This window comes from Chanos chanos, chromosome 3, assembly GCF_902362185.1.
Source record: "Chanos chanos chromosome 3, fChaCha1.1, whole genome shotgun sequence".
Classification (NCBI taxonomy): domain Eukaryota; kingdom Metazoa; phylum Chordata; class Actinopteri; order Gonorynchiformes; family Chanidae; genus Chanos; species Chanos chanos.
The window spans coordinates 46,481,546-46,496,166 of NC_044497.1; the positions used below are offsets into that span (position 1 = coordinate 46,481,546).

General features: G+C 39.7%; 1 protein-coding gene across 1 annotated transcript in view; it reads right to left on the reverse strand.

The window, feature by feature from the left end:
- arhgap24 (Rho GTPase activating protein 24) overlaps positions 1–14,621 on the reverse strand; it is an 86,164-nt gene that overhangs the window by 55,934 nt on the left and 15,609 nt on the right. Inside the window, exon 3 of the mRNA XM_030768769.1 lies at positions 2,111–2,198. Coding sequence (XP_030624629.1) covers positions 2,111–2,198 — 88 coding nt within the window. The remainder of the gene's footprint in view (positions 1–2,110; positions 2,199–14,621) is intronic.

The following is a 14,621-nucleotide window of genomic DNA, read 5'->3' on the forward strand; positions in this document are numbered from 1 at the left end:
TGCTGCTGCAGTGTCACAGCTGTTTGAGTGTGTGTGTGTGTGTGTGTGTGTGTGTGTGTGTGTGTGTGTGAGTGTGTTCCTTCTCCACACATTCCTTGTATCTTATTCCTTGGGAAAAACACTCCTCTTCCCTTTGTTTTCTCCAGAGAGTCAGCTATCAAACATACAGGGATCCTCACAAACTTAACCCATTATGTAGACAGTTAGCTTCATTTCATCAAAATATCAGGTGAATCCCATACATCCACTTATATCCATCACAGCTTAATTAGTTAGTAACAGTGTAATGATGTGTGTTACTCTGTGAACTAGATAGGAATAAAAAGAGAGGTGACCCCGAATAGTCGACTATTCAATGTTCCAATCTAAGGAACCTGATTTAACTACCAATCTCAGAATCAAATTGTTACAAAATGTGGTTATGAAACAAGGATCATTACATTCCAGCTATACAGGGGTGCTGAATGTCTGCTAAAATAAATTCCTCTGCCAAATGTTACTAGAATAAGGGGCTGGCTGTACTGAGAGAGTGGGAGGACTCATGGGAAGTGTGGACAAGTGTTGATGTGGATGAGGGCAGCCATGTTGGGAAGGTCGAAGGGAAAGTAGTAGTTGTGAAGCCGTGACTGAACAAGTGGCATATTTTCACTGTTCCTGTTGGGAAAGAAAATAAAGGCAATAACAGTTGCCAAACCGCACTCCTGTTCCTTCAGTCTCATCACCTACAGTGGGAAGACCCATGTTGTATGTGAACTATTACCTCGAGAGCTGCCAGTGTGTCTGTTTTGAAATTTAACGCATCAGATAACGAGCCAGATGGTAGTCTCGGTCCAAGCAAAGAGGCAAAAGGTAACACAAGTCAAGAAGACAAATTGTTTAATTGGGTGTTTCAGCTCTTTTGTCTGGTGTGGAAAAAATGGAAGCCAATGTCGCAAATGAGAATATGGATCAATGAGCAAAACAAAACAAAACAAAACAAAACAAAACAAAACAAAACAAAACAAAACAAAACAAAACAAAAACATGATTCGACGATAGGCAAGACTTGATGAATCAGATTTGACAATGTAAATTCTTAGTTGGGGAAACTCCTATCTCTCAAAGCATAATCCAAAGAGAATCTTGATCATGATGTTTTCCACATTTTCAAAGTAAAATGCCTTATTTCCACCTAAGAACATCCACAACAAAAGGAAAAATAACTTTGGAGTGTGGTCTTTCCTCCAATGAGGCCAAAGGAGTCCCTCCATATTCCTCTAGAATATCACAGGCAAACCTGTAACCTGTACGTACTGATTCAGTGTGGCTGTATCAAATTAGAGAAGGACCTCTGCAGTCCATCTGAAAAGAATCATCCATTTCCTGCCTCTGAATAACCCCAAATCCCAGAACGTACAACAGAGATCAGCACACATGCAGATTTCAAGAGGAACATTCAGTCCCTCTCAGGTCTTGGGTAACAGACTCAGGTAACAGTCCGTGACCACCCAAAAAATGATGGCCCGCCTAAAAAATGATGGCCCATCCGAATGGCAGCCAAACGTGAACGTTGTAAAATGCAAACGTTAATTGCAGTATATCATGGTCTGGACACGCGCAAACTAAATGCCTCATAAACTCAGAGACAGAAATAGGGTCAAAGAGAAGAAATGCAGAGATGTCGTGATAGTGGGATGTAGGCTGACAAGTGAGGAACGTGAACATTTTCAAAGTGAAAGAGTCAAAGACAATACAAAGGACAAAAAAAAAAAGAAAGATCAGTCTGTACTTTTTTTTTCTTTGTCTTTGATGTAGGACCCTTGAAGATTATTTTCCCCTCCTTTTTAATCTGTTTCAAACAATGCGACTTTCTTAAAAAGACTTTCTAAAAAAAATCAATGCTTGTTTTGCATGCAATGCTTGCATACTTGTTTTTCCCCAAGTACATCAGTTGTGAGGAATTTGAACTGGGGTTTTTTTAGAGATACATTTCATCCATTACAGTTACTCTGCATTCAGTATCATTTAAAGATGCCTCGGAAAACATTTCCTCCTGTGAATACTGAAAAAGCTGCTCTTCTTTAATATATGGGAGGAAAACGTACATTTGAAGCTGTTGTGTTTGTCTTACCTGGGATGACCTCAAAGAGAAATCGGCCTGCCTCTTCCCCATTGCTCGGATGCTCTGTAACTTTGTTCCCGGGTAGAAAAATGGCTCCCTAGAATGGCAAAAAAAAGACAGAGATAAAGTAAGAAATAGGAAAAAAACCTGTCAGCCGAAGACATATTTTGATGTTTTCCTGACTTAAAACAGTTAAGCTGTATTATTTTGTAAAGAGTTTATCATTCACTAACACTAGCACAAATGATATTTACAAAGTAGTCACATATTAAAACAAAACATATCTTCAGTCCATTGAAAGTAGCATTTCTCAGGACTCTGTGAGTATGAATCTATGATGTGTTGTGGTACATAATGTCCTTTATTATTTTAAAGGACAAACAGAAAATACCAAAAGTGATTGCAAAATTCCAAATGTAATTTCCTTCTCATTAAGTAAACTTGACCGTATCTTAAGCTTTACAAAGGCAAAGCTACAAAGAACATCTTTAATCTTATCATTGGATTTATCGAGGAGATCCCACTGAATGAGCTTGGCTTGGTCACATGCTCCACCATGCCTCTTCTGTCTGCTATCCCATATCCCAGCGGTGGTCTGATGAGAGCAGCATTATTGAACTTCAGTGTGAGCTTAGAGATTAAAACAGGGAAATGTGCTCATCTTTTGAGCATTAGTTAAGGGTGTTAGGAGCGGTGTTCAGTAGCCCTTCTGGCCTAGAGGAAGTGGATGACTCCCTAGAGGGTCTGGGTGACGGAGTAGTGCTCCTATTAAAAGTGACAAAGTGGAGTTTTTATGGGTTGAAGCGGCTCCTCTGTATGCCTGGCACTGCTGAGATCATAGATCAGACAATGACACCAGGCAAGCTCCTGCTTTAAATAGTCATAACATCAGCACCCTCTGATTTCCTCCAACAACCTTGTCAACTATTTATAGACCCCTTGTTCTCAGCTCTTCTTTTCTTCCTCTCTCTCTCTCTCTTTCTCTCTCTCTCTCTCTCTCTCTCTCTCTCTCTCTCCTTGCCTCATTTTCTATCTGTCCTTGCCCCTCTCTCTCACTCACTTCCGCCATCTCGCCTAGTCTAACCCTCTCATTATCTGTCTTTTTTCCCCTCCCTTACCCTCACCAATAATAAGTATCTCCCTTTTTGTTCACACTTCCGTTAACATACTATCTCTCTGCTTTGTTCAGCTTATCATCTCTCTGGCCTTTTGAGTCTCTGTTTTATTCAGCCTATCATCTTTCTGTCCTTCTCAGTCTCTGTTTTATTCAGCCTATCACCTTTCTGTCCTTTTCAGTCTCTGTTTGCCCTTTTCAGGTCTTTCCCCACCTCTGTTCCTGGTTCCCTGCCATGTTTCAGTTTTACTGGTTGTGAGTCTCATTTTCCCCGTATTTTCACTTGTTCCTCTTGAACTCCCTTTACGTTCAATTTCTTTGAAGAGTTAAATAGCCCGTGCAAAATAGCACAGACTACTTACAAATAATTTATTTTAGACCAACTCTAATGACATTTAATGTACTTCTAAGAACATTCTATCTATATATATATTCATATTCACTGAAATCATACTTAAAGCCATAGCTACTTAAGGGATAACATTTTACCATGTCAACATGGGAAGTAGAGCCATGACCCCATAGACCCCTCTTGTCAAACCATCACTGAATTGAAACATCTTATTTTTGCACAAGAAGTTTACATTTTCACTTATTGGAAAATGAGGACCTCAGGAATGTGTACCTGAAGAAATGTCCCTGAAAAATTACACAAAAATGGAAGAAGTGTCTGTGTTTTTTTTTTTTCCATGGGAGGAAATGGAGATGTTACATAAATCGGATATAAATCTAAGGTATGTTTGGAGCAGCTGCCTGTCACTGCAAAAAGGGGCTCAATTTATCAAGCACAACACAGGACAGTTCAGACAGTACACTGCAAAGGATCCGTACATGACATACTCTCGACAAGAGGAGGCCATAGACTAAAACAGAGAAACCATTAGCCATTGGACGAGTTCTTGTGTGGAACATGTGTGTACGTAGTGGGCAAATGTGGTGCGGGATGTCTCTGAAAACACTGAGCCTCTTTATAACATGCTCCATAGATTGGATTTCTAAAGATAATGTATGATGTTTAATTAAAATAACTTTGGCCGTGCTTTAGACATATGATATCTTCAGCTCGGACAGCTGTGCAGCAAGCACCCCGTGTCTGTCAGTCAGAATTCGTCCATTCCCCTGCAACTGCTATAATGACATAAATACTTCTGCTTACCAATGATCCTGTTGGATGATATCACGTGGGGAAAAAAAAAAAAAGATCACTAATTTTATCCATTAAAGGAGGGACCACAGGAATATCCTGAGAATAACTCATGTTAGACAGCCCAAAAGAGTGGGGTTATTAAATGCTTAGATAACTTAATCTGATTTATTCGATAGTCTCCTAGGTTAAAAGGATTGTTTAGGTGAATTAGCGTGATAAAGAATCAGACTGAAGGATTGTCGTATAAAAAGGCTGTAGCTCAGCTAATGTCTGAGTGTTCAGGAAATGGGCTGCTTGTTAGTGTAAACTCCATTAGAAGTAAAGCCAACACGATACAAGCCACATCTGTCCGTCGTTACAAAGTGACCTCTATCGCGGCTGTTTTAACATTTGCAAGATGTGCCATAGTTTCTGCGTTGGTGTTAGAGGACCATAAACATTTGCAAGATCTGAGAACAGCTTCCTGCAGTGAGGAAGTCAATGATGAGGCATGACGAAAAACATCTAAAAAAGCGGAAACTCTACCTGCTGTCCAAATGAAGTTCTTTAATGGCACTCTTTAAAATAATGCCCAATAACAGAAGGGGGAAAACATGTTTAATGTGGTCTGAACCTCCTGCGTAACCTCAGCTTCAGGATCAGAAGCTGATTGTAGAGTTTCAAGTGATGGGACCTTTTGAATCACAGGGCCTCTTGTCACCTTCAGGGCATATAGGGAGCATGATGTGGCTGTTGTGCATCAAAAGCTTGCCAGCTAGAGGCAGTTGTGTATTAAACTCACATACCATATGCTCACTCCTCGCAGCAGTTTCTTTTTCCCTTCTTTCACTGAAAGATACAGGCTGAATTAATACAAGCCTCAATGCTCAACAATAAAACGATTGGACGTGGTTGTGAAAGCATATGGCTTTTCAGAGATCTTTGATGACTCTTGACGAAAGAAACCTTCATGTTTAACTATGTACTCAAGGAGGTGGGAGCTAAAACTGGTCTATGTTACAGAGAAGTATTCAGAGTGATTTTAGAGATTATTAACCTTTGACCCGAACCTCACTAACTGTTTATTGAACCTCAAAGAGAAACATAAAGTTCCTTCCCAGCCTCTTTCTCAGCACTTCAAATCAAGATAAATCCTTACTGGTTTCATCAGAGAGGTCAGGCTGACTCATTCGTCAATCACACCACGGTTGCTGTGGCGGTTGCTATGTGGCAGCAGTTCAGATCTCAGCATGACTTCATTGCCCTCTGGAGCACAGGCTGTTTTATTGTGCCGTGGTGCATGGCTGGGGTCAGACTGCTGCACTTTAGCTACTGCTTCACGCACCCAAGAGCAGTCAAGCAAATACAAAATTATGGGAAGAGTTAACAAAATGTTCCATGGGATTTTGGACACCAAAGAAATGAAAACTAATGTGGGAACAGCAAGAAACGGAAATGCAATATCACACACATGACTTGGGATCACTATCTTCAAAACGCTCAGTTCTCCAGTGTCAAAGGTCACCTTAATGTAATCACAGGAATTTCCTAAAACAAAGATGGATGAGAGACAGTGAAAAGATAGCATCTTTGTGTCACTGGTATCCTCATTTAATTAAATTTTGTCCTAAGTGGTAGAACCAAAAAAAATAGAATTCTTCTCAAAATTTCACTGATGCATAGACTTTTGGGAATCCCCATTGAGAGGAAGTTGGAATGCAACATCCCCTAGAGACCTCCTTTCAATTTATTTATGTACAGTCTGGGATAGATGGAAGAGACAAACGAGAGGAGCAAGAGGAAGACAAGAGACAAGATTTATGTGGGCCAGCAACACTAATAGATATCAAATGGCTGAATCCCAAATGCCCCTATGGACTCAATTAGGGAATAGACATTGCTCGATATGGTCCCATAAAAAAGGTTTTTAACCTTGACTGTTCAATCCCCCCTGCTCCCTTGTACTGGATCTTTACTGCTCCCTGATGGTCCTGGACCACTTCTGATCAGACCGACTGTGACTGTAAAACACAGAAACACTGACACTCTTGTAATGAGGTTTCTCTCTCTCTCTCTCTCTCTCTCTCTCTCTCTCTCTCTCTCTCTCTCTCTCTCTCTCTCTCTGGGGTGCCCCTATTAACCTGGTTTCTGCTGGCAGGGTCTTCTGCAGTGAAATTATGGGGTGTAGGTACATTCACATTCAAGTAAGAGACACCAAACTGTTGAATTCATTTCACATTGAAATAGTCATTCAAGTACTATACATTGATTTTTGTTTCACAAAAGATGTTCTCTTGAACAGTTTTAAGGACCTGAAAGTGTATGATTAGATGTAGGTGAATATGAAATCTATATGACAGTACTAGTGGCATAGCATTTGACCAAAGAGACAATACACATGACTGAAATAACAATGGATCCTGATTTTTCACGGCAAGTTGTGACAGAATTATAATGCATTACACATGCAAGATTTCGGCAAATGCTCTTCAGAATTATATCTAAACACCATTTCTCTCTCTTTGGTTCATTGGTCCATTTTCCTGGGATGGCGAGGAAATGTGATTGGGCCAAGCACTTTGAGTCAGAAAACTCATTTCCAAATGGACAGCATCCACAGATTTGAATTTGTCACGATGTAATTCCATGCCAAATTCTTCATTCTTGCTACTAGTTGAGCTCCAGTCAAGCAGTGAGCTCATCCCAATTGGCCAATATAATCTTGTAAATGCATGGAAGCAGGACGGTCGGCAGATGGGATCATTTTTGACAAACATCCATCATACCTGATGTTAAGGCCATATGTCGAGCCAGATTGAAGCAACAGTTCAGAAATATGATTAACCTCAGTTTCCTCGGTTTTCTATTCTTTGAAATCCAACCTGTTGTATATCCACTATATAACAGATTTTAAGCAGTATGTGGTGAACATTGTAGTGTCTATCACATAACATTCTTTATATGTGCGTTGCAACCAACTATGTGGCAGCATCAATTGTTTTCCATCGTGCCAGGACAAACATGTAAGTAATTCAGTATTCTCTAAAGTTTTTTTTTTCCCTGCATTGAAATGCCACGTGTCAAATGTCAAATGGCTCTTCACCAGCACATGAAAAGATTTTAAAATCAAACAGCTTTGAAGTTGCAGAGCACTAACCCTGATGATGAAAACTTTATGGATGTTCTCTGAATGAAGTCTGAAGACAAAAGCCAAAAAAAGTTTTTCATCTCTACTATAAAAGGGACCAATTTGTGCTTAGTCTTCAACTTCTGATGTCAACATGCCCTCAGTCTTCAACTTCTGGAGTCAACAAAGCCTGCTCAGTTCTTCACCGTATAACAAAACATGGTGACAGTGTATAGGATAGGCTTAAACAGCACTCCTACCTTCATCATTATTAATCAGGCCCCATTATTCCACGCTAGTCCTCTTAGAGGAAAAGAAAGCTCTCTGATATATTTTTTTTTTTGGATGATCCTGCGCTACCTCTTCTGAGCAGCCAGTGAGGTAGAGCACATACATAATGAAGGGCAGCCTAAGGGAATGGAGATGATTGCTTTTTGCTTACAGATGAACCTTGTCTCTTCGGGGTCTGCACCATGGTGCATACTACCTTCCAGGCCATTAATTATGTCAGTCTGCTTTGGAGAACATTCAGTCACATCTCAAAGGTGTATCAGACTGTGTGTTGCCATGTTGCCTTAAAAAAGTTTCGTACTGAGGTGGAATATTAAATGACCAATCAGTAATAATGCATGAGTTACCAGCAGGTACTTTTCTCACTTATAATTCTTGTCATGGTGTGGAACAGTGTTTTAATAAGATTCACAGTGAGAGAACATCACATTTAAAAATCTGGGCCATGGGTTCATGCGAAGAGTACAGGATATAATGTTGGTTCCTAAGACGAGAGCTACAATAAACTGTATACAGAACATTTCAACAACACTAATCATCTTGACACTCTCTAGTCTTTTGATTATAAATGAAGCACTATCTTATGAAGGCACAATTCTAATAATTCTACAGACTGTGGGAACATATTATTCAAACTAGACTATCTATTCTTGTACAGACAGCACAAGTATTTATGGGAAAACGTGGACTGCATGCATAAAAAGTCTTTGTTTCTTGTGGAAAAAAACAAACACAGATAATAAAGAGAAGAAAGCCTCAGATGATAGGACATAAGAGATGTTCAGTCTTTGAGGAATTCCCAAAAGATATTCGTCATGGCGTTCAAGAGGAACATTTAATTCCACTGGCATCTGGGCCAACTCTGCTCTGAGCAACTGAATCCAAAATCACAGAGGTCCAGCAAAGCCAGGGCTTACGCTGGGTAAAAAAAAAAAAAAAAAAGAAAAAGTTGACTCCACAGCCTTGGCAGAAGTGCTAGAGTTCTCCATAGCTCTACTCTTCCGGAACAATCTGCAGCTGCTATAGAGTAACCCGACATCCTGTCATCTTTTCCCTTGAATTTCTACACTGCCCTCAAACAATCAGAGCTCAAACATTAAACAAGGACAACCTTCCAAAGATATTCATACACATACACTGACAACTGTTCAAAAGTACCTTGGTACTTTAAAACATCCCTAGTACTGATTAAGTGTTGGCCAACTGAGTCGAAGAAACATTTACTATTTACTTCTGTAAAGAAAAGTCAGTTATTTTGTGGTGTGTTTTAGTGTGCTGCCAGAGTCTTTGGTTGTGCTCATTAGAAAGAAATGTACATAATGTAACCTGAACCCTGTCAAAAAAAACAAAAAAGAAAAAGAGAGAGAGAAGAAATGGAATCTTGTTCTTGTTGTCATAGGTTTCTAGACACCCTTTTGGAAATTAACTGTCATTTGCTATATGCTATCATTTCTGTTTGTAAAATAAATCATCTACTTAAGATGAAAAGACAGTGGGGGGTGGGGGGGAATTTGTTACGAGGTAATTACGCATCTAGCCTGTTCATCCTCTATCTGCCATATCTTGTACACCACAAAAACTGTCAAACCTTTGAGCGTTGAATGTGGAATTTCACTATGGCATTGCATTTGATTGCAAATATTTTTATATTGGGTTAATTGCAAAATACCTGATCCCCAAAAAGCAAACCACTGGAATGTCGACCACAACATAGCAGAGAGAAGTTGTTAAGTCGTCAGTAAGAAAAAGAAGAAAATGTTGGATGGGTTGATGTGGTCTGTTGCTCTTGAGATGCTGAGCGTGAGGTTGCATGTCAGAGCCAGTCGTGAATACAACCCTGATGAGTTAATTATATCTAATGTGAAGCCATTTCAAAATGACTCCGATTTATGGATTAGGGAATTCCAAATGTCCATTAAGGAGTTTAATTCGATGATGAAATTCAAACAATTAAGAAAGCTTGATTTATGCAAGATGGATAATTACAATGACTGGTGCTGTGTCCCTGCTAACTACCCTTTAATTGTTTCTAATTATTGCTTTGCACAATTATTCATGAACAGTGACACCAAAACAGTGAAAACAAAACAGAGTGAAGCCCGTCGGATCCCACATTCCCAGATGTGTCAGTAAAGGTAAGTGTCAAGGTTCTGTGACACAAAGTATTTCCGTGTCACAGAAAAACTGAATAGCTCAGTTTTTTTAAAAGGCAAAATATGGAAGGGCTTCCAAAGGCAGCTTGCATGTCTTGTAAGAACTTAGTAGTTACTGATTAACAGCTAAGGCAGGGTAAGACATCTCTCTCTCTCTCTCTCTCTCTCTCCCTCTATTAGGGTTGTAATAAAGAGCGAAGAAGTTATAAGCATTCCAATCTTTGATGCAGATGGGAGAGGTTTCTGGAAGCTATCATTAGGAACATCATTAGGTCATCATTTCCATTTGTTTGTGTCATTAAAGTGTTCAGCAGGGAAAAAAGGACAAATTGTTGAACTGAGAAGAAGCTTAAATTCATAGTTCATAGTGGCAGCTCAAACAGGGCAGGTGCCTGTCTGTCTGTCTTTGCTTCTATCAAACTGGTTAAATAAAGAAAAGGCTATAGAAGGCTGCAGTACTGTTCGTAACAGAAATATGGAGAGGATGTGAAATACACTGAAATGTACATATCGGTTTAGATGCGGTAAGAGAGAGTGAAGACTCTTATAAAAGGTTATGTAAAGTGAGGACAATAAGTGAAATAAGGACAAAACAATAAGAAGAGGAGAGAGAGAGAGAAAAAAAATGGAATACCATTTAATGCCAAATAGGAAAATATCATTGTGTCCAAAGACGTTGTAAAAAGTTTTCAGAGAAATAATGAAGGAAAGAAGAGGAGACAGAATTTTAAAATATGACTAATGTCTATGACATGATGGTGCAAACCCCATCTGTACAGAATACTAATAACCTTCTCATACCCCATCAAACTATTCATAGCCCCCCCCCCACCCCCCCCCCCCCCGCCGCCTCTCTCTCTCTCTCTCTCTCTCTCTCTCTCTGTGTTCCTCTCAAGCTTAAATGAGGATAGCCTGTGACGCGTAAAAGGAGGACAGAGAGCTCGACAGGAAAGGATGGAATATTGAGATCTGTGAACTCATGTCATGCGTCTTTGGAATGAACAAATCTTCCAGCCCTTGCACAAAGACGGTCTTAATTAAACCTGATAGATTGGTACAAGGGGATCTCTTGCACAGAAATCCACTGAGACAAGATGAACCACATTAGACTAGAGAAGAAGGATAGAGAAAGAGTGAGAGGAAGACAGAGAGAGAGACAGAGAGAGAGAGAGAGAGAGAGAAATTCCATCTAACGGACTTCATAAATGCGCTATATATTATCAGCTTATATGATACTAACTGAATTAAACCAGTCTCAGGCCCAATGTGTTATTCAAAATCTGTTTTGTCAGAACTTATTTCAACATGACTGAGAGGCGTTTGAGTTACAGTGCCAAACAAGGCCATCTGCAGTCAACATAAACACCATGAACAAAATATGGAACTGATTTGATTTTATAAAGATATTCAGAAACTTCCAATACAAACAGTCTCCATGTAACATTGCATCAATGCTTGATGCAGTCAAATCCCATAATATTTACATGGCTACAAACAAAAAAGTATGGGAAAACAATTGCAGAATGATTAGTCTGTACCATACCCTGAAATCAACCCCAAAGCAAATTTGTCAAGTTGCACCTGGGTAGGCAATTATGAGCTGATACCATTTCCCTTTGAAGTGGTTTGTATTTTTCCATAGCACAAACATAAACTAACAGAAATACACACACACAAACGCAGACAAACAAATAAATCTTAATGGGCCCTCTCACCATTACTGTGTATTATGGAAGGCTAATATAATAACTGGAAAAAAGATGTCTTTAATTTGATTTGATTTTTTTTTTTTTAACTTCAGTCTCTTCTGTTTGAAACTGAAAAAAATTATTTGTCTTCTTGATGGTTAACTGTGCATCTGTTGTAGATAACGTTTTAAAGTTTTGTGTGCTTTTGGTCATGACTCTACCCATGTTATTTGTGAAACTTTATAATCATCTTTTGAGGAAATTGGTTGAACAGATGGATATTTCATCTTTGCCGAGAAATAGCGCATTTTAAATCTCTGTGGTCCCTGCTGAATTGTTTGTTTATCCAGTGCAATGAAATTATAGCAAAGAAAATCATTAATTATTTCACCGTTTCTCTTCTCATGATTATAAACCTAGTTTCAGTTTTTCTCTCTGTAATAGTTGCAAGCTCTCTGTATTGTGTTCAGTTATACACAGAGGCAAAGCAGTCTTGCATAGATATGACTAGGGGTGAGAATGAGGTTAAGGGTGTTATGATCTTAAATGTTAAAAAAAAAAACAAAAAAAAAACAAAAAAGTCTGACATTTTCGGAGGGGTTTAACTGTGGTCATGAAAGTCCTTTAAAATATAATGAAAAATTATTGTTATTCCTCCCTGAGGCTGGATGTAGCTTAAGACAACTGTGTTTATGAATATCAATAACTCCTCATTCTCTGTGTGAAATGCTCTTGTTGACGCTGTATCCACCTTTAAATGAAACCTTCTTTTGCCACCAAATACAAAATGCCTCTGTGGTTTATAGGGAACAAGGGATGGGAAGGGTATTTGGGACACATCGGCTCATAAACCTGTAGAGACAGCCAGTGCTGGACATGTTATGGGAAGCTTTTGATGATTGTGTGTATTGTTGAGGTGAGAGGAGACTAGCCAGTTATTCCACCTTTTAATTCCACTCATCAAATATGTGGCACAACAACACCATTATTCAAATTTAAACAGTCGCTTTAACAAGCATTTAAAGTCTCAAGGACAATGAAGATCTAGAATGTAAAGTGTGTTTTGGTACAGCTTACGTGGTCAATGGGCAGCTTCAAAAGAGTTTTCAGGAAATGTTAAAATAATAAAAAATAAAAAATTTGCATTTTGAATAAAGAACTGATAGTCAGTCATAGATACCACACATTATTGGAAAAACTTGGTTATTGTTTTCTGAAGAAGACTTTTTTTTCACTGGATTATGCAGTATTTATGTAATCTCACACAGTTTCTCTTCTATATTCTCCAGGTTGTCATCCATAATACTGAATACTATAAATTATAAACCTCTGACCAGTTTCTCCTTCATCAAGGAACTCTCATCAATATGCAATGAGATGGCATGTGGTTTGTACTATAATAATCATACAATGGATTGAAGAGGACAAAGGTCTTTTTCATTTGGTCAGTGACGTATATGAATGCATGTGCGTGTGTGTATGCATGCAAGTGTGTGTTTGTTTTGGATGAGCAAGAATGTTCAGACCGCGCAAGACTGACTCGCCTACACATGCCACTACCCGAGCCAGTGAATGACCTACGACCTCAGTGGCTTCCATTCTACACATTCCATCCTTTGCGCTAGGGTCAGAGTCAAGATTGCGGCAAGAGCCCCTCCCGCTAATAGTGACGTCATCCCCAAAATGCCTGTCCTGCACTCCAAGACCACAGTTAACAAAGTCAATGGACGCCACTAGCCATACCAGCCCTCTGTCTCTGAGTCCACGTTTATGTCAGTAACCACAATACGTCTCCCTGGGCGATGCTGGGGCACAGGTGTACATGCTCCAGGCTCAGAGACAGCAATTAGGCTAACAAGGCAGATAATGAATGGAGACATGACTTTCAATGGGCCCAATAATTAATAGCCACTTTAATCCTGGCTCTTCATCACCTTGGGGGGCTCTGTGTGCCAGAGTCCTGAGAGGGCATAATTACACCCTGCTCCTCTATTCAAAGGAACAGAGAAGAATCAGTGGAGTTTTCACTCTAAGTTTTGGAGGTGCACATAAAAAAAAAAAAAAAAACCTTTTGTGAAGCTTTTTTGTTTTGGAGGGGTGCATTTTTGGAGATTGTGCGGCAATCCATTGCTCGCCAGAAAGTCCTAATGCAAAAAACACGACAGTATGTAAGTATTTCTGCGCTCTGAACGAAAAGTTGGCCTAGTTTCTTTCACTTTTTCCCTTCTGTAGAGCACACGCACCCAATTTTTGGATTGGGTTGGGGAAAAAAAAACAGTGGTGTCAGTGATTTCCGGCGCAGAAACAGGAACAACACCACAATCCAACAGCAGAGTAATGACTCTGTTCCAAATAAGTCTCTCCAGAGACTGGAATCTGGCCCGTATCTCACCTGATTCTGAGAAAGTATATAAGTACACGTGCATGTAAAATCAAAATGTGAAGGACAGACTAATTAGACAGACGCTGTGATGATTTATTATCATCTACACCAGAACAAACCAGTGACCAATCAGGATTCTTATAAACTGTACAGAGAACACTTTATCATTTAATTCTATGTTTTGGCTTTTTGTACAGATGCCGTGATTCTCACAGATCCTCAGAGTAGAGGAAAATATTTCAAAACTGTTTGGATAAAAAATGTATCTAAACGGATGAGATGGGTTAGCCTTTCTTATCAATCCAAACTTTATTTCTTCGTTAAAACAGAACACATCTTGGCTCCGCAAAGCATCGAGACTTTCTCTTGTTTTGCACAGCCTTGGCTGAGAGAGAATATTTTATGTCTTAGGCTGCATAAAGGGACTCATTCAGAGACCAGGAGAACAACAGATGCATTGTGGGTCCAGTGGTTACTCCTGGTGTCTGACACCCACCTCCAGGTTTTGAAACGGCTGACCTTTGAGTTGAGTTGTGCGGATAGAGGCCAGGACGGAGATGGTCCAGGCTGACCGTGCTGAGACAGCGGCTGTACCACGGACGGGCGTGGGTGACTCCTGGCTCCAGCCTCACAGGGCA